Below are 24760 nucleotides of genomic sequence, written 5' to 3' on the forward strand. Positions count from 1 at the left end.
TGGATGGTCTTCTTCAGGAACCAGAGGTTCCACCACTTCCTGTTCATCGGCTGCTTCTAGCCCCTCCCACTTCCTGTTCATTGGCTCCTCCCACTTCCTGTGGCAGAGGAAGCCGCCTAGATGTTGCAGACGGTGGTTCCGACTTTCTATCCGTCACCTCTGCTAGCTTAGCATTAGGATGCGGCTCTGCTAGCTAGCACCTGGGACGACCCGGCATGAAGCTCCGCCCCCTCAGGAGGCCCCTCCCCCTTGCTGCGGCACCAGGAGGCCTCATCTGGTGACCCCTCCACTTCCTGTCAGACGTCCAATCATGTGGAAGGACCAGGAATCAGGGGGGGTCTCATTGAAGAGAGCCAATCACAAGTAAGACTGAAGCAAGGGGCGGGGTTTAACACCTGTCAGTCACGCAAGCATTCACCCTCTCATTCACGTACCGCTTGGTCTTCAACCAGACAACATGGGAGAACATCAGCAGAACATGCGGCGTGTCGACCCCCTTAGCGGTTCTGTAATCCGGCCCCCATGTGACCTCCTCCAGAACCCTGGAGAACCTCCTGCTTTTCTGTAATTAGAGGCAGAAACACACATTGTGGTAAATCCTCTCCGACCCCTGGGGCCGCTAATCCACCTGAGGAGGCGGATGCACGCTGGTCGCCGCGGCGACGCAGGAGCCTGCGGCGTAATCCAGGACGGATGTCGGTCTGGTCCATCAGTAAACAAATCTGGGAATGTGTGTGTGTGTGTGTGTGTGTGTGTGTGAGACAGGAAATGGCTGGTTTGGAAGGGTTAACCTTGTGGGTTTATCTGGGACAGGAAGTGGAAAGCAATAACAAAGATGGAGGACACCAGGGGCTGGAGGTGAAGACCATCCATCACCAGAGAAGATCTCACAACCATCATCATCCAAACATCTCACTTAAAAGGCTGCGACCTTTCAAAATAGAATGTTAGATTTTATGAAATCAGATTTATTATGTTGTAATAACTGTAGTAACCCATTAATAACATGTTAATAATCATACATACGCGGTAAGAACTCATGATAAGTCATTTAAAGTCCATCAATAAGCCATTGGCGTGTGGACCAGCCGTCAGAAGATCTGGGCCTGGACAGGAAGTGCCTCCAGCCTGGGGATTAGCTGCTTGTTAGCAGACGCTTCGATGGACCGGCACTTCCTGTGCAGAAGCTGGAGGAGCTCGGGAGCCTGTACCTCAGAGCTCCATCCTGGACAGGAGAAACATCTCACGAGCGCCACGTCACGGCTGAGGGATTGGTTTCCTCGACCTCCTGAGGAGGAACCTTCCCTGCAGATCCAGATCTTTGGCGTCCTCAGTTGGCCGGGACCAGCAGGGTGAAGCCGTCCCGGCTCTTCTTGAAGTCCGGCCGGACCTGACCTTCTCGGACCTCCACCCTCACGCGCCGGGGCTTCCCCTGCATGTGGAGCTGCAGCGCCGGGCAGCAGACCTTCACCGAGAGCTCGGCTCTCCTCACGCTGCGGGGAGAAGACACACCTGCTCCTTAACCTTCTGAGACAGCAGCTGTAAGAGGTCCAGCAGAGGAGCAGAAGGTCTGTGGACACAACAGGAGCGGGCGGATAGGACTACAAAATGTTTGGACAAACAAAGACTACATCTCCCATCAGCTTCCTGGGAGGTCCCTCACGGCAGTCTATAGGTTCCTGCTCTGGAGAAGACCAGAGGAGATCTAGATGTTCATCCATCTCCAGACCAGACCCTTCAACAGAACCTCAGGATGGAACCATACAGAACATAAAGTCAACAACTGAGTCTAAAATGTCCTTCTGGACCTCCCTGGCTCTCATCTGGACCTCATGGGTTCTCTGCTGTTCCTGGACTCCCTGATCTTGACACTTGAGAAGGTTCTGGAGCAGATGCAGAGGCTGCTACCCAGAGGTCTATTTGTGGCAGCAGATCTGGCCCTGGTTCTCAGTCCCGCCCGGCAACGACCTCCCCCTCAGGATGAACATCGGTCCTCCAACGGGTTCCTCTAGGCAGTTGGTTCTCCAAGAACTTCAGCCTGAAGAACCCCAGAAGCAGCTGTCCTGCTCCGCACCCGCTGACCTCCAGGGGTGGATCCTGATCTGCTGAAACCAGACTCTTGCAGAACCTGTCAGAAGAACCTGCTCCACGACAGCTGTCGGGGGGGGGGGTCTGTTTGGGACTTTAAGCCCCGCCCAGATTTAACACACACACACACACACACACACACACACACACACACACACACACACACACATCCTCTTCCAACCCCCCCTTTCTTGGTTGCTATGGTAACCGTAGGCCCACCGCCCTGGGCGGCAGAAGGACACTTTGCCCTTTGAGGGAGAAATGAAGAAGCTCCCTGTGATCCAACCTCCACCCAACCAGGAGAAACATCTCCATGAAGAGCGTTGGAGGTCTTCAGACCTCCAGAGCAGACCAGAGGTCGGACCTGCGGCTCCACCACCACCACCCAGACTCCATCACCACCATCATGCCTCCACACGGGTCACGTGACAGGAAGCCACATCAGATGCCTGCTACGCCTGGGTCTGAAGATGGAGATGTCGGACCACAGACGGTTCTGAGGTTGCATCACGGTTCTCCTGCTAGAACCCCTCATGGAACCATAGTGTGTGTATGTGTGTGTGTGTGAGAGAGAGAGACACATCTTCATGACGTGAAGAACCCCATCCAGCTGGTGAGGAGCACAAAGAGTGCAGTGATGTTTGAGATGTTGCGCCGGCGCCGCCACGCCAGGGAAATGGATTTGGAGGCTGTTTTTAGACAGAGGGAGAATTATTGCGTCCCCTCACGTGATTGGCCGACGGGAATCAGCCATTCACGTGACATCACGGGGGGGCAGGAAGTAGGTCAGAGCGAGCAGACGCCGCCCGCCACCTGGGGTAAAGAGCCGTTGCCACGGTAACCGTCCATTATCGCCGCCTGATGTTTTAGAATCAGATCGGAACCAGGACGAGAAGACCTGCGGGGGCGGGGGGGCTATTTTAGGACCAGGGTAACATCTGACCTAAAAAAGTTCATTTTCAATGGAGGCCCAGTTCCAGCCGCCGCCGTGGTAACGGGACGCACGTGAGGCGATGACGTCCAATCAGATGAAAGAACACTGACCCGTCACTGACATCAAGGGGGGGTTCTTTGATCTGATTGGACGTCACGGCTCCATAGGGTTCCTGTTTGGTCATTAGAAGCACATCACAAGACCTCAATGAAGTTCTGATGTGAACTCCTCACTCTGTGTGTGTGTGTGTGTGTGTGTGTGTGTGTGTGTGTGTGTGTGGTGACCTAGAATGTTTCTATGAATGCAGGGGGGGGATCAAAATTCACAGATTAGATTACAGATTAAATAATCCCCAGAAAAGCGGTTCATCTCCACAGCGGAGGAATTCATGTGTCACCACCTGTCAGTCAACGCTCACCTGTGTGATGTTTAACTAGTGATAAACTAGTTCTAGCAAGTAAGCACTAAACTAGCTGTGACAAGTAAGTAGAAAATTGGTTGTAGCACAAGAATAATCGAACACCTTGGTTTGAATATGACTGTGTAAAACAGTTGTTGTTATAATTACTAGTTATAAAAAGTACTAAACTAGTGTAAATGTATAAGTAATGAACTAGTCATAACAAGTTAGTAATGACCTAGCTATAGCCTAGGAATAATGAGACGCATTTGATTATTCCTATGTAATAACTAGTTATAACAAGAATAATCAAACTGGTGCCTTTGACGGGCCCCGTGTGATACTAGTCAGAATAAATATGTAACTAACTAGTTATAACAAGTAAGTAAAAAGCTACTTATTACTTAAAACTACACTAGTTTCAACAAGCACGTGATTCACTAGTTATGGCAAGTACTAAAATAGTTTTAACAAGGAGGTATAAACTAGTTATTACAAGCACTTAAGTAGCTTAAACAAGTAAATAATTTAGTAGTTTTTGCAAGTAAGCACTAAACTAGTTATAACGAGTAAGTAATGAACAAGTCACAACAAGTAAGTAACAACCTAGCGATAGCACAGGAATAATCAAAACACTGCCTTAGATTGGTCCTGTGGTAGATTAGTGGTAATAACCATGTAACTAACTAGGTATAATACATAAGTAACAAACTAGTTGGAGCTCAGGAATTATCAAACCACAATTTTTGACTCCTGTGTAATAGTTAAAACAAGAAAGTAATAAGCGAGTTATAAGTAGTAAGTAATAGACGAGCTATGATGAGTATTAAGCTACTTCAAACAAGTAAGTTATAAACTAGATCTAACACAGGAGCAATCAACCCGCTCCCTTCGCTTATTCCTGTGTAATACACTAGTTATAACAAGTAACAAGCAAGTTATAAACTCGATCTAACATCGGAGCAATCAACCCGCTCCCTTCGCTTATTCCTGTGTAATACGCTAGTCATAACAAGTAACAAGTAACTACAAGTAACTACCAAACCAGGTTTAACACAGGACTAGTTAAACAGTTTGAGTTCAACCCCCAACCTCCCCCTGACGGAGAGCAGGCTCACTCTGTGCCCCCCTGCGGCCTCCAACCACCCCCAGCTGTCCTGGCAGATGGTGTACAAGTCTGGCCCCTCCCATGGAGACCCTGATGTACTTGGCTCATCCTGACAGCTGAGACCCAGGTGAAGGGGGTGGAGGACGTGGGTGGAGGAATCCAGAAGATGAGATGTGTTGGGACTTGACAGCCCATCTTCTCCATCCTTCACACTGGATCCAAAATTCTGGGCTGGTTCTGGCCTGCAGAACCTGCACCTCCACCCTTGTAAACACACGGACCTCCGGCGGAACAATCAGTCCTTTGACAGAGTTGCCGTCCAATCACGGACCTCAATGGTGGCACGTGACTGTCATCTTCTGGGACCTAATTTACACACACACACACACACACACACACACACACACACACACACACACACACACACACACACACACACACACACACACCTCCACAGATGCTTGTCTGAGCCCCTCCCCTTGATGAGCAGGGGTCACGACCTCCACCCCCCAGCCCAGATGGAGGCACAAAGGCAGGAGATGGACCTCCATGACTCCCCGAGCAGCTGCTCCATGCATGTTGGTGACACACACCCTCCCCAGAACATCCACACGAGAAGACTTGAGCACGGGGAAGAGCAGGAACATGCTTTGCAGGGAGGAGGAACCTCTGGAACCTGAGGAGGTCACATGCAGAGAGGCTCTGGAACCTACACAAGTGACCTACACAAGCTGCAGCTTCTCCTCCTCCTATGAGATAGGCCTCCTGCTATTGGAGGCATCAAGCTGATGTCCAGAGACATGAAGCTTCTCCAATGGGTGAAGGCCAGAGACACTCCTCCAGGAGAGCCAGGAACTTGTACTGCAAGTGCCTCAGCCTAGTAGGCTACTACACCTCACATGATGTCCACGTTGGAAGGCCAGAGGTGCGCAAGTACTGTTTTATGGAGAACGCAGTACTGTAGCACTGTGGGGGTCGCAAAAGTATTTCTGCGTACATGATACTTCATCTTTGCCCCAACCCACCTCCATCTCCTAGTGGAGCTTGTATTTGCATATTTGCTCGCTTTACGTCACGCAGGATTTGGGAGATTAGTACTTTGAGCAGCGGGCGCTCAGTGGGAAGTACTTATACTACGACATCTGCACGCTGACCATCTGAGGTCAGGGAAGTTCTCAGGACTCAATACAAAGTAGGCAGTACATCATACAAAGTACACAGAACACATGATGCAGTACACCGTATGCCAAACATAGTACACAGTACTCAGAATGCAACCCCACCGTCCCAGAGCAGAGAAGGTTCTTGACCACTGACCGTGTGAAGTGGTCCAGCAGGACTCCCAGCAGCTCTCCCACCCGGTCCTGGTCCGGGTGCAGCTGCCCCGGCTGCAGGCACAGCAGGAGGTCCTCCTGCGAGGACGTGTGCAGCGCCACCATCTGGTCCGGGCCTGCGGTCACACTCAGCCCTCTCAGCTGTGGAGATACAGGTCCTGTTAGGGTTAGCAGCAATCGGTGAAGACTCAACCGATTGACTCACTCCTCCACACCACAGTGACGAGCTGTCCGTCCACTTCTGGGTGCTCACATCTATCCGGGCTTCCGTTCCTGCCCTCAGCTGTTTTCAAGTAACTGTTCATCTGCTGCTGGACCATAAGTAAACTTGTTTTGGACCCTCTTCGTTGGTGCAGTGTCTGGTGTTGCATTGGGGACCACCGTGACTGGGAGGTTCTCCAGAGGGAGATCTGGTTAGACAGACGGCGTCTGAAGTCGGAGTCTCATGACCCCTTGACCTCCGACCTCAGGAGCCCCATGGCCGGGTGACTCGTTGAGCCAGTTTCGGCTGGGTCCCGGTTCTGGTTCCAGGTAGGAACTGAGCCACCTCGAGGTCTGCCACAGAACCAGGTGACCCAGGTGTCCATCCGCAGACTCATTGCTCCATCCGTCAGCGAAAATCTAAACTCAGGTTCTGCTGGGTTCTCCTCCTGAGGTGGAGGGCCAAAGAGAACCTTGCTGAAGGCAGAACACCTCCACGGACACTCAGAACCAGCCAGTAGAACCCATGAAGGTTTCACAACAACCAGCTGCCTGACATGGGCCTTAAACTCCTCTACCGAGCAGCACCAACTACAATACCCTCTACGAGACCTCCGGTGTGGAAGAGAACCCCGGTTCTTGCTGGTGCTGCTGGTTCTATTTGTCCTGAACAAACACCAGAGGCAGCAGTGTTGTCATGAGGTACCACCCCAACCCCCATCCCCAACACCACCCGATTCAGGGTGTCAGTACTCACTTCATCTAAGGGAACCTTCTTCAGAACCTTGAACTGTTTCTTGGGGTCCAACTTGTAGAAGAACTTGTCGGTGACCAGGAGACTACGATCAGTGCTTCTGTTGAACCTGTTCACCTGAGGGAAGAGGGAATGTTCTCCGTTATCACAGAACCACCATTGAGGATCCTGCTTACAAAGATCTAAAAATGACCCCAGGACACACAAGTTGGCCTTGATCTTCTCACCTGGTGGTCCAAAAGGGTCAGAGATACAGTGTGAAAGAGTAAATGTGTGTGTCTTTGTGTGTGAGGGGTGGTGTAGTACCTTTCGACAAAAGGCGGAGAACAGGACTTGACTGAACTGGTCTTTGCTCCTCAACTCTTTGGCTATCCTGCTGAAGATGGAGCTGGTCTGGGGACAGTCTCGCTCCTGGAGAACAATCAGAGTGGTGAGCGCCGGAGCAGGAGCTGGTGAGGATCAGGGTTCCACCGAGATCGACGAGAACCCCGGAACCAGAAGAGCCTCCTGGATGAGGAACTCTGGACTACAAGGAGATGTCCGTCGCAGAGGCTCCAAATTATCTGGATTTCTTTTAGGTCAAATCAAAGTATCTGAAATTTGGTGAGCTCAGGTTCTGTCTGTTTGGGTTCTACCTGGTTGAAGAAGCGCATGATCACTTTGTGAAACATTGCCTCCATCAACTCCACCCTTGCCAGGGCAGCTCAACAGATGAAGTACCATCTGAAGCCTGACATCTCAGCTCAGAGTCAGTCAGGAGAAGTTCTCCAACATGACAACCCAGAACATCTCAGATGTTCTACTGCCCTCAGTTTGTTGACCTACTTTCAACATCTGATTCAGGTCACCGGACTGAGGATTCTGTTTACTTTCCTACTCCTTCTGCTGGACGGGAGGTTTCTGCACCAAAGATCGAGGGATGTACTCGTAGCGGTTCCCACCAAGGAGCACATGTTGAATGGGGGGCGGGGATGGACCTCTCCGGCCCTCTGGAGCTAAATCCAGCTCGGACTGCGTGACCTGCTGCTCCATGGGACCTCTGGACTTAACCAGGCTCACGTGAGGCCGGTGCCCTGGAGGAGCCGGAGTCACGGGCCACTGGGGCTAATGAAGAAGGAACTCAGAAGTGAGCGGCAGTCACGCTCCCCACCCCCGCCCAACCAGGGCCTCCGGCCACCAAGCAACCTCAGATTAGCTCCTCAACGGACTGAGGGCGGATTCATTAAAGGGCGCCTGTGTTCCTCAGCACCATCCATCTTTAGTCACACTGGCTGTGAAGTGGTCACATGACCCGCAGACATTCATCCCCCTTCCCCACCCCCATCCTCAACAAAATGGATTTCCCCAGCGAAGTGAACGCACACGTCCGGCTGCAGACCATCTGATAGCGAGGAGGTCCCGAGCACGAGTGTCAAAGAGGAGGAGGGGTTTCCATAGGTTTCTAATATCAAGAGAACGTTCCATGTCGCCATGAAAGAGCTGATGATGTGAAAAGCATACAACCGGGTGCCAAAGAAGGAACTATAGGTGAACAAAAAGGGATGTCCGGAGTAGCAGAGAAGTACCGTAATTTGCGGACTATTGGGCGCACCTCAATATAAGCCGCACCGGCTAGCCGACCGCTATCTCGGTCTTCCTCCTGCGCACTAAAACCGTCAAAGTCGTCTTCTTCGGTGTCGGAGTTGAACGGACTCAGAATTTCCCGGTCATTTCATCGCTTCGATGTGATGAGGATAAATGTTTTAGCGGCGTGAAGCTTGTTAGCGTCCCCCACCCAAAGTCCATATATTAGCCGCATTGTTGTTTATGTGAAGAGTCGCGGCTTATTACTGCTAACAGCTAAGACAATTTATATTTCATTATATTTCTTATTCTTCCTCCTTTCCACTATTGTCTATTACTGTTATGTTTTTACTTGAAACTCTGGCACAACAATTTCCTTCGGGATGAATAAAGTTGTTCTCATCTCATCTTATCGTCCGGAAATTACGGTATGTTAGATTGGCGCAGGACATGTATGCCAGCTGTGAGACAGTGGTGAGGTGTGACAGAGAAGTTCAAGGTGGAGGGGGGACAACATCAGGATCATCTCAGAAGCCTGATGGACAAGCTGACAGATGAGACAGGAATCTTCATGGACCTTGATGTTTGTGATCTGTATTGAGCGCAGGGAACAAGTGGAGGAGAACCTAGTGAGGTGGCGGAATGCTCTGGAAAGGAGAGGAATGATGTTGGAATGACGACAGAATACATGTGTGTGAATGAGAGGAACCCAAGGGGAACAGTGAGTAGATATGAAGAAGGTGGAGGATATTCAGTACCTCGGCTCAACAGTTCAGAAGTAAAGGAACAGGTGAAGAAGACGGGAGATGAGAGCAGCCATGTTTTCTGGTTTAGATACACTGAGGAGAAGACAGGAAGCAGGTGAAGGCAGCAGAGATGACGATGTGGAAGGATCAGGAATGAGTCCATCAGAAGGACAGCACATGCTAGATGTTCTGGAGATAAAGTCAGACTGAACTGGTTTGGACTTGGACGGAAGGGGGATGGTGAAGATCTGGGTAAAAGGCTGCTGAGGTTGGAACTGCCTGGCAGGAGGTCTAGAGGAAGACCAGAGATGGAAGTTTATGGATGGAGGGAGAGGTCACAGGAAGTAAGATGGTGTCAGAGAAGAGGATGCAGAGGAAAAGGGTCAGACGGAGGAAGATGATTGGCTGTGCAGATGATGTTCTCACATTGGCCAGGTAGTCCATCTCCCAGGTTCTCCTCAGGCCCCAGTCCTTCCTCTGCCCGCCCAGGACCGTCAGAGCCGCCACCTTGGACCTGACTTCCAGCATGGCAGACGGCGGGATGTTCTTCACGATCTGGCGTGCCCACCACCTGATGGCGAGGAGAGAGGAACATAAATAGACCCCTGCTGGAAAGATGTGGAACCTGAGAAGGTGCTGCTCATGAATCCCTGCTTCTAATATCAGAGATGGTTGGCTCCAGGATCTATACTATTTCTGGCACCAACCTGCGGTGTAGCGTGAGGGTGATGCTGTGAAACTGGGTCAGGGCAGCGGGAGGCCGCGGCCACTCCAAGCTCTTCCCGTAGTCCGCCATGGTTCGTACGTTGGAGAAGGTCCTCTCCACCGCCCAGAAGTGGGCCTTGACCTTGTAGCGCTTGTAGTAGCCCATGATGGTGTAGATGGCCTTCATGCGCCGGCACCTCATCCGGCCCAGAGCGCCGCGCCACACCTGTCGGGCAGAACAAGACCCCTGAGTGATGGCTCAGAGCGAGAAGGTGAGGGTGGAGACCTACAGGCCAGATGGAGAGAGCGTCCCACAAACCCCTGCTCCATTTAGACAACTGAAGTTCTCTGCAGACTCCAAAGTGGGTCAGGGTCCGTGACGTCACTGCGCTCTGGATCTGACTAACTATCCTGGTTCTTCTGGGAGGAGACGAGTAACCTCCCAGATGGACTTCAGTCAGACACCAGTGGAGGTGCCAGAGAGGCTGGAGGAGAAAGTCTCCAAACTTGTTCTCCAGACGCAAATCGCCACCTTCAATCACTCAGATCCATTCATGGACCAGCGTGGTAGGTCTGGTGACATCTAGCGGTACATTTTGGAAATACAACCCCACCTCACCTCTCCTCCAGGATAGTCTACAGAGGTCTGCAGGGCCATTCCTGGGGTGTCTGGCCCACATCGCCACCCTCTGAGCCTCTGGTGGAGTTGCTCAGAGGTGGAGGCCTGGTTCCAATCAAGAACAAGGTGCTGGACTCCAGAGAAGAAGATTTGTCCCTGGGCTGTATCTAAAGGATCATCTCAAGCACAGCTCTGGAGCCTCCAAGGAGGTTCCTGCAGGAACCCTGGGTGGAGCAGCCATGGCTGTTGGAGGGTCTGCAGACCTTCTCTAAGTCTTCATGTTCTGACTCAGGTGAGTTTTGGAATCGCCGAACCCCCAAATTCTGCCCCCAACCCCCTGAAAGAGCCGGCGATGACCTTCTGCAGGAACAGGACCAGGATGGGGATGAGAGCTGCCCTCTCCTGCTCCAAGGTGAAGAGGGTCCTCGGCGTGCGGACGAACAGCTTGGTGTGGCCGTACGCCACGTCGTCCTGGAAACCGTGCTGGTCGATCAGGTCCTTGACGGCCTCCTGGTCCGAGCCCTTCAGGTGGTTGGGCCAGGTGTACTCGCAGGTCATCTTGTACCTGCAGGAGGACGACAAACGGGTTCCTCTTTGACCTGATCTGACGGCGTCCATCTTTCCACCGCCGCCGAGTCTCACCGCTGCAGGAAGCGAGCGTACGGCTGCCTGTAGGCGAAGCCCGCCCGCCGAACCATCACGTTCTCCAGCAGGCCCAGGTAGGCCACCTGGTGTTGGCAGCGAGCCTGGTCGAACAGTATGGGGGACTTCATGTCGTTGGGCTTGATGCATCTCACGTAGTACGGCTCCTGCAAGACGGAGGTCACACCGCCGAGGTTGTCACTTCCTGGATCTCACATGACATCAACACTGCACATCCAGAAGAACCTTGAGAACCACCCTTCTCCAAACAGATGTTCTCCAACCCGTTCCTGGTTCAGACCAGAAGAACACAGTTCCACTCAGCAGGAACCACGTCTGAGGAGATGATGCACCTGGTCCGAAGAGGACGAACGGGAGGTGGGGGTGTCAAAGGGGCCGTCCTGGACCTTGACTTGGAGCAGAACCTGGACCTGGAAGCCCCAGAACCTTCTCAAACCCAGACACCGACTGGTATTTGGTTCTAGGTGGAAGGTATTTGTCTGAACATCTCTGCACGTGAGGAGAACATGTCCGCCTCTGGTCACGTGCATGATCTCACCAGGAGCGGAGAGGAACCAGGTGCTCGTGCACGGCCCTGGAGGCACGTGCACTCCCAATGACCGGAGGGGGCGGAGTGAAGCCAGGAGATGGACCTTCTACTCCCCTTGTTGCCCCCACCTCCAGCCCAGGAGACGAGGACAAACAAGTCAGACGGACACTACAAACACACACTGAGTCACATTTAATCACACACCGTGATGGACCTGCCCCCCAGGGATCCACACACACACACCCCTTAACACACACACACACACTCCGTTTGCATGGACAAGCATCTCCTGGATGTTCAATATTATTAGTGTTATTACAGACAGTGGTTTGTAAGTTGATGATGACACCTGCTGACCTTGGAGCTCAGCTTCTCCACCAGGGCGATGATGGAGTTCTTGAAGAGCGTGGCGGCGGTCTGGGGCCTCTTGGTGACCTCGGTGATGCTCAGCCGACCATCTGGCCACATCTCCTCCAGGACGGGGTTGGCGCTGAGGAAGAGGAACCAAGTGAGCGAAGGGGCCGAGAAGGTGGAAGGAGACGGGTGACGGCGTCGGTCACCTGTTGAACATCAGACGCTTGAAGTCCTGGAACAGCAGGTCCTTGTTCTTCTCCAGGAAACCCTCCACCGAGTATCTGTGGTGGGGCAATGAAGAGGCGGGGTGAGTGATGTTCCAGGAAATGATGCTCAAAGCAAAGAGGAAGCGAGAATGAAGAGGTCTGTCTGCTCCTCTGGTGTTGCCATGGCAACGGGTGGGGGGGGTCACCACTGGTTGTCAGGGCTTGTTTACATAAACACTGGGCTGCAGGGTGGAGGCATCACCTCTGACATCTGGGGCCATCGAGGCTCCGCCCCCTCCATAAAGGAGGCGGAGCCAGAACCACCTGACCCGCCAGAGGAGGGTGAGGGTATTTCAGGATGCGGCTACAGGAAGTGCTGCATTTGAGGTCAGAAACACCTCTGGGAATTTAGACACGGTCGACAGGTAAAGGTTGGAGGACAGAAGGAGAAGAAAAATGTGAGGAGGAGGGAGGAGTGAAGTAGGTCAGAGCCTCTGAAAGCTCTGGGGGGGCAGAAGGGACAAGGATATATTTAGAGGGAGACAGAAATGAATCAGATGAGCAGGGACAAAAAGGGGAATTAGGGTGGTGTAGGAAGGCTGCTGGGGCTTAAAGGGGTGTAGGAATGTAGAAGGGGTGAAGGAGGCAGTAGAAAGGGGGTATGGGGTTGTAGGAAGGGTGTAGGAGGCAGTAGAAAGGGGGTATGAAGTTGTAGGAAGGGTGAAGGAGGCAGTAGAAAGGGGGTATGAAGTTGTAGGAAGGGTGAAGGAGGCAGTAGAAAGGGGGTATGAAGTTGTAGGAAGGGTGAAGGAGGCAGTAGAAAAGGGCATGAAGTTGTAGGAAGGGTGTAGGAGGCAGTAGAAAGGGGGTATGAAGTTGTAGGAAGGGTGAAGGAGGCAGTAGAAAGGGGTATGAAGTTGTAGGAAGGGTGAAGGAGGCAGTAGAAAGGGGGTATGAAGTTGTAGGAAGGGGGAAGGAGGCAGTAGAAAGGGGGTATGAAGTTGTAGGAAGGGGGAAGGAGGCAGTAGAAAGGGGGTATGGGGATGTAAGAAAAAGTAGAAAGGATCTAGAAGGTGCAGAAAGGCTGTAGGGGTTGTACGAAGGGTATAGGGGCTTTTGGGGGGTTGGAGACCCCCAGGATGTAGGAGTGGAAAAGGGATGTAGGAGGCAGCAGACATACTATAGAAGGAGGTAGAAGGGTCGTTGGAGCTTCAGGAAGGTTGTAGGAGGCAGTAGAAATGTTGTAGGAGTTGTAGGAAGGGGTAGGGGCCTTAAGGGGGCTGTAGGGAAGGTTACGAGGAAGTAGAAATGGTGTAGGAGACAGTAGACAAGGTTTAGGGGTTGTAAGGAGGGTGTAAGGACGGTATGGGGGTTTTAGGGGGTGCAGGAAGGGTATAGGATACAATATAAAGGTAGGAGTAGAAGTCCAGAAGCTGTGTAGGAGGAGTGTAGGGGGTTCAGGGTGTGCAGGGGGTGCAGGAATGGCATGGGAAGGTTGTAGGACGGCTGGTGGAGGCAGTACGAAGGGTGTAAGGGGTGTAGGAAGGGTGTGGGAAGCAATAGAAAGAGAGTAGGAAGATGTAGTGAGGGTGTAGGAGTACCAGTAAGTGATACTCATCACAGAGCAGTCCTGCTCAGTACTTCCTTCTAAGTTTAGTAAAACACTGTGTACTTTCACTTCCAGCAGTATGTGGGTGTCCTGCATGTGTGAGGGTCAAAGAGGCTCAGTAAACTTCACTCCAGTTGGTCAGGTTTCTAGCTTTATCACACGGCCAAAATAACACATCAGCTGCCTCCAGCCCCCCCCTCCCTGCTCCCCCCCCCCTCACACACACACACACACACACACACACACACACACACACATTCTCCTTGACATACTAATGTACTTTCCCCCTGCAGATTGAGGTCAGTTCCTCGTGAGTCCAGTTATTCCCTTGGGTTCCTCGGAGACAATCTGAGACCCGAGCCTGGTCCTGCAGCCCCCAGGGGGAGCAGCACCATGACAGCTACAGCTACAGCTACAGCTAAAGCCAAAGCTACAACTAATGCTACAGCTACAACGACACCTACCCCTACAAATAAAGCTAAAACTAACGCTACAGCCACAGCTATACCTACAACTACATGTATAGCTACAACTATACCTAAAGCTAAAGCTGCAACTTATGCTACAGCTGAAGCTACAGCTATAATATAACTGCACCTCTGCTAAGGCTACAGCTCCAGCTATAGCTAAAGCTACAACTTACACTACAGCTGAAGCTAAAACTAAAGCTATAATACACCTGCAGCTCCACTAAGGCTACAGCAACAGCTATAATATAACTGTAGCTCCGCTAAGGCTACAGCTACAGCTAAAGCTACAACTACAGCTACAGGTAAAGCTACAACTAACAGTACAGCTGAAGCTAAAACCAAAGCTATAATACACATGCAGTTCCACTAAGGCTACAGCAAGAGCTACAGCTACAGTTACAGCCACAGCAACAACTAAAGCTAAAACTAATGCTACAGCTAAAGCTACGGCTACAGCTACAGCTAAAGCCAAAGCTACAACTAATGCTACTGCGACAACTACACCTACACCTACACCTACAAATAAAGCTAAAACTAACGGTACAGCCACAGCTATATCTACAACTACATGTAGGCTACAACTATAGCTAAAGATAAAACTACAGCTACAGGTACAGCCACAACTATAGCTAAAGCTGCAACTTATGCTACAGCTGAAGCTAAAACCAAAGCTATAATACACCTGCAGCTCCACTAAGGCTACAGCAACAGTTGACATACTAAAACTACAGTTACAGCAACAACTAAAGTTAAAACTAATGCTACAGCTAAAGCTACAGCTACAGCTACAACTATAGTAACAGCTACAGCAACAACTAAGCTAAAACTAATGCTACAGCTAAAGCTATAGCTCCAACTACAGTTACAGCTACAGTTACAACTAAAGCTAAAACTAATGCTACAGCTAAAGCTACAGCTACAAATACAGCAACAACTAAAGCTAAAACTAATGCTACAGCTAAAGCTACAGCTACAAATACAGCTGTAATTACGACTCAACAACCTCAAAAACAACTACTGCTCCTACGACAGCATTAATAATAAAATGATAATACAAACAACTTTTACAATATCAATCATAATTAAAAAAAATCAATAATATTGATTTTGAAAAAAACATCCTTAACCATAATAATAATGATAGTAGTAATAATAATAATAATAATAACAACACTGGGGGGGTCAAGGGTCAATTGACAAAGTGACTCACGTGACGTCTCCGGCGTAGTGACGGATGCGGAAGTGTTTCTGGAAGTCCATGGATTTATCTGCAGGGCTGAGCTGCAGGTGAGAAGAAGAAACGTGGAGAGCAGAATGAGGCCCTGACGTGCACGGCACCGTGCACGAGAAGACAGCACGCCGGGTAAACTCCGCCCCCTGGTGGCGTGAAGAAGGAGTGAAGGGGACGGCTTCATCCTCTTCCCGAAGCAGACGTTTTAGGAAGCTCCGGCTGTGGAGGAACCCGTGTGGTCCAGGAGCTGCAGTCAGAAGAAGGTCAGGAAGAGGTCCTCCACGGGGGTGAAGATGCCCTCACCTTGCGGGAGGTGTAGTGAGGATGCTGGGCCAGTTTGGCGTCCATGCTCTCCAGGCAGACCATGTCCGTCACTCGCCCGGCGGTGAGACAGGCTTCGTCCAGGATGGAGATGATTCCCATGTGCGGCTGCTCCACCAGGTCCACGATGATCTTGTTGTTAAAGTAGTCGATCTGAGGGCCAGAAGATGCCAGCAGATGATGGTCAGAAAGCAGGAGAAGCTCTGAATCATGCCTCAAGGAGAGCCTTGTGTTCTCTGGGACTCCTGGGACTTCCAGGAGGGACCAGGAGGGTCAGTGCTGAGCTGCAGAAGAACCTCTGTCCACCTGTGTGTGTGTGTGTGTGTGTGTGTGTGTGTGCCACTCACATGCGTCCACTCCACCCCCTCCCTAGTGTACTCGTTCTGCTCCTGCAGGAGGATGAGCTCGATGAAGAGCTGCTGGAGCTTCTCGTTGCAGTAGTTGATGCAGAACTGCTCAAAGCTGTGGAGATAGGAGAGTTATCTGGCCGGGGTTCTTCTTGGAGCAGGAAGAACCCATCTGGAGTCACCCACCTGTTGTTCTCAAAGATCTCAAAGCCGTAGATGTCCAGCACACCGATGACCGTGTTCTTCCCGTGTAGCACCGGGTTGTAGTCGTGGACCTCCATGACGTTGTTGATGCGTCCGACGATCCAGCTGAAGAGCCTCTGGTAGAGAGCCTGAGGACACAGGAGGAGGAACCTTGAGTACTCCAGGACCCGTCGGTGGAAGGATCTTCTCCCTCGAGCCGGTGCATGAGTTACCTTCCCGAAGGCGTCGCGCCCACAGCAGGCCTCTTCTTCTGAGTGGCCCTTCTGGATGACCTCACCGCCCCCGGTGGCCACGGTGCGGTACAGCAGGGTCTTGGCCACAGCCTCAGGATCTGTGCCCGTCAACTCGGCGATGTGCTCCACGCCTTGGAGGTCCACCACCTGGATGCTCTCGCCGTCACTCTGGAACTGAACGTTGCCCTGGAAGGACGGCGGTGGAGGTGGTCACAGAGCCTCAAGATTCTCCAACCGGCGGGTGGATGCGAGGCGGAGCTCAAAACAGGCGTTGGGTTGGCTTCGTGTTTCGGAGGAGCTTTCCGGAAACCTACCAGGAGCAGGATGGAGGCAAGGACCTGGTACACCGAGCTGATCTCCGCCTTGGAGAAGCCGATCACCTCCAGGGCGCTCAGCACCGCCCGATGGTTCCTGCTGTCGTTGTTGGACGTCTGAGGAGACACCAGGCAGGTCAAGCAGCCGGCTGGAGATGCCGCGCGCTCTGAAGGTGAAGCTGTGAACTCACGGAAGCTTCGGCTCCCCCCCTGGTGAAGGTGTAGGCCGCAGGGTCGTTGACCAGGTGGAGCGACTGAAGCATCTCCCCAGAACCTCCTCGCAGCAGCTGTTGATCACAACCATGGGGTCCATCTCAGAAGCTCGCATGGAGCGTACTCCCGTGACGAAGCCACAGTGGACCTACCTGATCCCCTCCCGCCCCAGTATTCCCTATGGATGTCCAGGGAAGACCCCAACCTGAGAACCTTCTCCCAACCGGCATTGGAACCCCACCACCTCCATGCTTCATCTCCTCACCATGTTGTGCTTCTGACTAACCTGGTAAAAGGAGTGGAAGTTCCTCTCGCCTTCCTGCTGCTGGATGACCCTGGACTGCAGACAGAAGGAGAAAATGAGGGTGGCAGCAGCCCGAAACCAGAAGATGGACCAGGAGCCAGACCCTGCACGCACTCACCTTCTCCAGCAGGTAGTTGTGGATGTGGCCCCCCATGGGATCCCCGTTGAAGTTGAAGTTGATGTCCATGTACTTCCCGAACCGGCTGGAGTTGTCGTTACGGTTGGTCTTGGCGTTCCCGAAGGCCTCCAGCACGCAGTTGGACTTCAGCAGTATGTTCTTCACACTGGTTCGTGAGACGGTGAGAACGTCAGCCGCGACGGTCGGGTGAACTTCTCCATCAACTTGGATGAACGGGTGAAAGGTCCTGTCACCTCTCCACCTCCTTCCTCTGGGTGGGGTTGGTGATGGCAGCGATGTACTGCATGATGAACTTGCTGGCCTCCGTCTTCCCGGCGCCGCTCTCACCTACGGCACCAAACACAGGGTGGAGACGTGAGGAGGGGGTGGAGATGTAAGGACCTCCACCTGCCCTCCACCTCTGCAGGCCCAAAAGAACCCCGGGAACCTCTTGCCACCTGCCTCTGCAGAAACCCAACTACATCATTCAGTCCAAGAGCTGCTGCTCTTCATCCAAAGCCATGACATCGGGGCAACTGGAGCATCTTATACATCTGCAGGGTTCTGCGGTGGAACATCTTCTCCATTCTTACAACCTTTCGTTTGACAGGAAATGGTTGGCGGTTGTTATTGAGGCCTCTGGAGGAACACCCGGAGGAACCCTCCTCAGGGGTTCTCAGGAAGTTCTCCCAGAGTCCAGGATGGACTGGAGACCCTCCAATCAAACCCAAATTCTGGTGTTGTCTGCTGGGGAAGATGGAGATTTAGGTTCTAGCGGAGGTGGAGGTGGACGGACCAGAGATGACGATGCAGGTGTCCTTGGCCCGCCTCTTCATGGCTTTGTAGGCGGCGTCGGACACGGCGAACAGGTGAGGCGGGTTCTCGTAGAGTTCGCGGCCCTGGTAGGCCTCGATGGCGTCCCGGCCATAGATGTCCATCTGCCTGTACGGGTTGACGGAGACCACCACCTCTCCGATGTAGGTGTAGATACGGCCCTTCTCAAACCTGCACCAGAAAGGACGCACTCATAAATAATCCACCTGAAGAAACCGCCCACCGGTGGAACCAGGTGAAGGCCATTCTACAAACAGCTGGTTTTGAGGGACCAGGATGAAACAACATGGCTCATGAACCTCCTTCCTCCTGCTCTTCACTCTTTCGTAGGTGGACCTGACCCCCCCCCCCCCCTCCCCCAAACCACCTGACGTAGACAGGAAGTGACACAACAGAGTGTGATCTGAAAGCAGGAAACGAAAGCCAGCTGTGGTTCTCTGGGCAACCGGTGCTCTGAAACTAGGCGTGGCTCTGCAAAGCCCAGGTTCTGGACCTGGGCTGAAGATCCAGATCCAGATCCAGGTCCAGGTCTGAGACCCAGTCAGGGATGGAATTTGTCCATGTAAGTCAAGAAAAGAGAAGGGTTCACTCTCTGGACTTTCCCTCTACAGTGAGAAGACGAGAGCTGGAGCCCCTGGAGGTCAGAGGAAACCATCTCATCTAAGGAGGTTCCATGACCACCTCCACCCGGACGGCTGATTCCACCAATCATCAGAGTACAAACACAGACAACCCTCTGAAAACTGAACACCGAGGTTCTCCAGGAACCACCACCTTGCTGAGTCCTACATCAAGAAGCAGGTCCCTTGCTTTCCTGCCCCCTCACAAATCCTTCCCCTCACGGTGTCCTACCTCAGCCTCAGGTTCTCCATGAACTGCTCCATGGTCACCTGGTCCAGGAGCACAAAGTCGGACTTCCCAAACTCCAGGCCCTCCAGCTCCGCCATCTCTGAGCTTCTCCTCCGAGCAGATCGGCAGAGCAGCCGGAAGAAAGGGCGAATGAAGTCAGCCTGGAGGCAGAGCTAAGAAGTCACGCTCGCGGGTTATCTTCACCACTTCCTGCTTCTCAGCCTCTTGCCAGGTCCTCTCATTTCCCCTCCAGTAGAGAAACACCCGAAGGGAAGGAGACCAGGACCCGGGCCCTGCGGAGCAGCAGGACCAGGAAGTCCTGAGGAGAACCAAGCCCCGAGTCCTTGGGAGAACCAGGACCAGGGACTCCCTGAGCAGAACCAGGAGCTTCAAAGTGTAGAGAGGAAGAGGAAGAAGCACAGAATCATCTTCACCGACCCGCCTCTTCTCCAGAAACCCCAGAGCCGTGTTTCTCAATGCTCCTCCTCTTACAACAGAGTCCTTGAATATACCACGGACTTCCTGCTCAGGCTTCCTCTTATTGCTTGGATGTCTGAGGAACATCTGGACCTTCTGATAACTGCAGTTAGAGCTGAAAGAATGTCAGGAGCAGCTCTGGTCACGGCCAGGTGAGATGTTTTGGTCTACACACCTACAGGACTGAACCACAAAGCCCTGCTCAGACTGGTCTAACAAACAACAAACCCTAATAAAGGTTTCATTAGCGCTTCCAATCAGCTTATTTTCAAAACCAGGAAGTGAAGTTGGGGTTCGTTCATTCATATACATTCATCGTTCATTCACATACAGTCAAGGTCGCAAGGGGAAACAAAACCATCCACTCTGTCATTCACGCATCATGTAGAGACATACAACTATTCACTCCCTTGGTGGTGGAATAAGGAGTATATACAGAGAAAGAGGTTAGCAAAGATGAAGTGGGACACTTAGGGGACTGAAGAGAGCAGAAGAGAGTAGAAGGAGATGCAGTGCAAGGTAAGGGTAGAGGTAGCAAAGGCCAAACAAAGGGCATTTGATGACTTGTATGCTCGGGACAGGTTAGCAAAATGGATAGGAGGTACAGCAGGCTCGAGTGATTAAAATGAGAGGAAAATGTATCGACAGATGCCAGGAGAGTCATGGGAAGATGGAAAGAGTACTTTGAAGAGCTGATGAATGAGGTGCAAAGGGTCACTATTGTAGACCACAAAGTAGTGGAGATTAATTAAAGTGAAGTGAGGAAAGCATTGAAGAGGACGAGGAGTGGAAAGGCAGTTGGTCCTGATGATGCACCTGTGGAGATATGGAAGTGTCTAAGAGAGGCAGCGGTAGACTTTCTGACTAGATTATCCAACAAGATCTTAGGGTGAGAAGATGCCTGAGAAATGGAGAAGTGTGATGGTGGCCATTTTGATAAGGACAATGCAAAATTTCAGTAACTTTAAAGGGAAACGGTTGAGGAACCATACAAGAAAGTCATGGGAAAGTATTTGCTTTAAGAATGCTGGTAGAGAAGTACAAGGGTCAGAGGAAGTTTAAATGTGTCTTTGTAGACCTAGAAAAAGCAAAGAGAGGAACTATGTTAGAGCATGAGGAAGTCTGGAGTGACAGATAAGTGCTAGACTGGTGCAGGACATGTATGCAACCTGTGACACAGAGGTGGGGTGTGCTGTAGGTGTGACAGAGAAGGTCAAGGTGGAGGTGGGACTGCATCCGGGAAAAACTCGGAACCCTTTCTTGTTTGCAGTGTTGAGGGACAGGCTGACAGATGGGGGTAGAGAGGAATCTCCATGGACCATGATGTTTGGAGATGACATAGTGATCTGTAGTGAGAGCAGGTGGTGGAACATCTAGAGATGGAGGTATAGTCTGGAAAGGAGGGATGAAGGTTAGCTGCAGCAAGACAGAACACATGGGAATGAGAGGAACGGTGAGGCCACAGGGAGGTGATTCTAAGCATTTGACATCTACAGTTCAGAGAAGAAACATACTGAAGAAGGTTGGAACAGGTGGAGAAACGCTTCAATAGAACTTTGTGATAAAAGTGAGAAAGAAAGGAAAGGTGGAGAAGACCAAGGTGTGACCAATGATGTTGTACGGTTTGGAGACAGTGTGCTGAGAAGAGATCAATATTATGGAGAGAAGGTACTCAGATACAGGTCTCGAGGACCAGTGGATGTCGTGAAAGAGGACATGAAGTTAGTTGGGGTGAGAGTGGATCCAGAGAGCAGGGTCAGATGGAGAAGGTGGATTTGCTATGGAGACGCCTGAAGATGTGGACACGCAGAACCACTCACATGTCTGGACACTTTGGGTTCTCCATCGAGTTGGGTTCCTGGAGGAGGAGCGGAGATCATCCTGTCCAGGAGACCTGCCCTCCTCCGCCGCTAGATGGCGCCAAACAACCAGGAGGAGGAAGTTGTCTAACTTTGCAGAGAAGTTAAGACTTCATCCCACCTCCGCCTGAAGTCTCGATCTTCTCGTTTGGGGTTCTGCTTATTGAGAATGAACAGTTCCACTCGTTTTCTGCAAAATTCTTCCGAAAAAAAGTCCCGTTCCTCTCGACCGGATGAAACCACGCCATTTCCGCTTCCTGTTAGACGAACATCACGGAACCTCGCAACAAATACCGAGAGCTTGAAACCCGAAAGTAGACTTTCCATTTCGGAGAATTAAGACGCACATCCGGGTCTTTGCAGTCCCACTCACTGCCCACCCGGCAGGAAGGCGCAGTGACGTCACATCCGCTGATCGGTTAAGCGACCCCCCTCACAACTTCCACGTGAAAGCAAACGAAAAACAGACACCAAGTTTCCTTGAATTAAAGTTTTATTGTATTTATTACATATTCTAGGAGGCACCAGGGTAGAAGGTCACCTAGCAGGAGACTCACCTCGGTCCTGCGGGCTGAAGATCAGCGAACCATCGGGTTCCATGGAAACATCTGGAGAAGATACACCCTCGAACCTTCATCCAGCCGGTCCGGTCCGGTCCAGTCCGACCCCCCCAGATCAGCTTCTCGTTCCTGGAGAACATCACCAAGTTAGCATCCACAATCATCTAGTGCTACGCAAGTTGGGTTCTCCTGGGTTCTCCAGGGTTCTCCGGGGGTTTGTCTGAGGGTTACCTATAACCCCGCCGCGTGTGTTCCACGGCGGGGCCTCAAACCGCCTCAGGTCCATCTAGCAGAACCCGCAGGAGAGACCGGAACCACGGCAGGTTGGGTCTCGCTGGAAGGTCTGCGCGTTCGGTCCGAACCGGAAGCGAAACTCACCTGGCGCACGTGCCATTGGAATCCTCCTTTCGCACCCGGGATCTCGCGGAGGAACCGCAGGATGACGTCAGGCTCCCGCGCCCGGGCGTGAACCGGACCGGGCTCCCGGCGGGACCGGGAGAAGAGCCCGGATGACGGCGGATTGAAGACCCGGTTCTGTCGGCGGCGGCGCGCGAGCGGCAGCTGCAGTCCCGACCTCCCGGATGTGACGTAACGCCGTCACGTGACGCCGCTATAGAGCGTCAGCCGGCAGGGGGCGGTACTGCCGCGCGAGAGACAGACGCGCCTGCGCACAAACGGCAGCCCTGTCACGTGATCGTGGTCCAATATGTGTGTGTGTGTGTGTGTGTGTGAACATGATCAGCAGGGATGCGTGAATGTTGTCCCACTTCCTGGATGGTTTCCAGCTCCACCAGTGGAGCAGGTTCTCCATGTATGTTCTCTATGCATGTTCTTCCCATGTTCTCCTCCTGGGTTCTCTCCATCTTCTCCATCTTCTCTCTCCAAAGGTCCATTGAAGGCTCCTAGTTGTCTGCAGGTGTGAAGGAGAGGTTGGATGATTGACAGCTGACCTGTCTAAGCCCCGCCCCCCCAGGTGAAGGTCCTCCTGACACCCAGACCTGCACCTCCAGGGTGGACAGATGTTCTCCATGGTGCCGATGCTCCACGTCTCCTCCCCCTGGAGGGACAACAAAGCCTCCATAGAACCTCCTCCGCTCGGCGCCGCCAGCCGGCGCCGCATGAATCCCCGCTTTGTGTCGGCCGTCAGCTGACCGGCTCCGCGGGCCGAGCTGCAGCTTGGACCTTCTCCGGATCTCCAGGAGGTCCTCAGAAGGTTCCACTTCACAGGAAGTCCCACTGGCGGCAGGTGTGTGAGGAACATCAGGGAGGTGGCAGCACCTCCACCTCAGCCTGGAGGTGAACATGAGGAGAGTGTGTGTGTGTGTGTGTGTGTGTGTGTGTGTGTGTGTGTGTGTGTGAGATCAGCTGATACAACATAGTTAAACACACACACACATTCACACAAAGAGCATCATTCACATGCCAACGGCTCCATCTAATTCCAGTTACGTAATCCCCCTTCTCACACACACACACACACACACACACACACACTCACACACACGCTAGCAATTATTTCATTACTAATCCAGCGGTCATCTCCAGCCAAGTCAGAAATAGTCGGGTCAGGTTGGAGCTTGGACTTGGCAGGAGCAGGAGCACCACGGCCTTGGAGAACCCAAGAACCTGAGGAACCAGAACCAGAACCTTGCTAGCTCCTCCAGGATGAACACCTGCGGACCTTCTGTTTCCGGGTGATCTGCTCGGGTTCTCCTGGATCCTGGTGAGCTCCTAATGAGCTCCTAATCCCCTCCACCTGACCCGGCCCACCAGAGGACCAGGCGTTCCTGGTTCCTCGTGGACAGAAAGACCTCTGTGAAGACCTTCAAGTCCTGGTCCTGCACCGGCTTCTCCGACGCTGTCCTCCAAGTCACAGCGTCCGCCACGTTCACCAGAAGACCAGAGTTTGGAAACACTCAGGGTTCCTCCGGGGTTCTGGTCTGCCCTGGTCTGATGATCGAGGTGACACCAGAAGGAGGTTCTCTTCAGCGAGGTGGGAACGTAGAACTGAAGCCTGGAGATCTGCTGACGCTGAAGAAAAGTTCACACACACAAGTTAGTTGAGTCGTGTTTTTGGGCTGTGGGAGGAACCTAGAGGAACCCTGGAGGAACCCCACGCAGACACGGGGAGAACATGGAGACTCCACAAAGAATTGGACCTCCTGCTGTGAAGAGGAGGTGCTGAACCCTGGTGGACGGAGCTGTCACATGTCACCACCAGTGAGCTCAGATGTTCTTCAGGACCAGGTTATCCTGCCGTGACGGCATCTTAGCAGGATGTTCTCCCCGTGGACTCTGACTCAGCTCCTCGGCCCCTCCTGGAGGATCTCCTCACCTCTGGTGCAGCACCTCCGGGCCTCAAAGCCGATGGCGCCATCGAAGGCTTAAATCCTGGTTATTTGTGGAGCAGATCCTTCTGTCCATGACTCAGGTCCATGACTGTGCAGATCTTCTCACGTCACACCACCTTCTGGGAACCAGGAGGAGGAGGGAACAGCCAGTGTTTTCGTCTGCTATCGGGATGCTAAAATTAGCTTAATCTCTGAGCGTCCTGTGCGGGGGGGGGGGGGGGGGGGGGGGGAGGGGGCACACCATGCTAGCGGTGATGTTCCT

General features: G+C 52.4%; 1 protein-coding gene and 1 non-coding gene across 2 annotated transcripts; both read right to left on the bottom strand.

The window, feature by feature from the left end:
* Positions 1-947: 947 nt before the first annotated feature.
* myo1g (myosin IG) lies at positions 948-19615 on the bottom strand. The gene is made up of 22 exons (XM_086177728.1): positions 19255-19615; positions 18365-18573; positions 17823-17916; positions 17569-17734; positions 17433-17486; positions 17125-17220; positions 16934-17050; positions 16599-16805; positions 16369-16514; positions 16183-16297; positions 15818-15988; positions 15494-15564; positions 12205-12279; positions 12002-12134; positions 11095-11261; positions 10810-11017; positions 9836-10059; positions 9555-9699; positions 7126-7230; positions 6823-6936; positions 5848-6005; positions 948-1493 (listed from the first exon to the last, which is right to left on the bottom strand). Exons 1-22 carry the CDS (start codon positions 19347-19349, stop codon positions 1331-1333), a joined length of 3033 nt encoding a protein of 1010 aa, XP_086033854.1. The 5' UTR covers positions 19350-19615; the 3' UTR covers positions 948-1330.
* A 2746-nt stretch (positions 19616-22361) lies between these two features.
* On the bottom strand, positions 22362-22496 carry LOC147215979 (small nucleolar RNA SNORA9). Its single transcript, XR_015109195.1, has one exon. It is a non-coding gene; the product is annotated as a small nucleolar RNA SNORA9 (small nucleolar RNA).
* Between the last annotated feature and the right edge of the window lie 2264 nt (positions 22497-24760).

The sequence above is a fragment of the Fistularia commersonii genome, chromosome 30, assembly GCF_037954325.1.
Source record: "Fistularia commersonii isolate RoL2024-O1a breed Wild chromosome 30, RoL_Fcom_v1.0, whole genome shotgun sequence".
Classification (NCBI taxonomy): domain Eukaryota; kingdom Metazoa; phylum Chordata; class Actinopteri; order Syngnathiformes; family Fistulariidae; genus Fistularia; species Fistularia commersonii.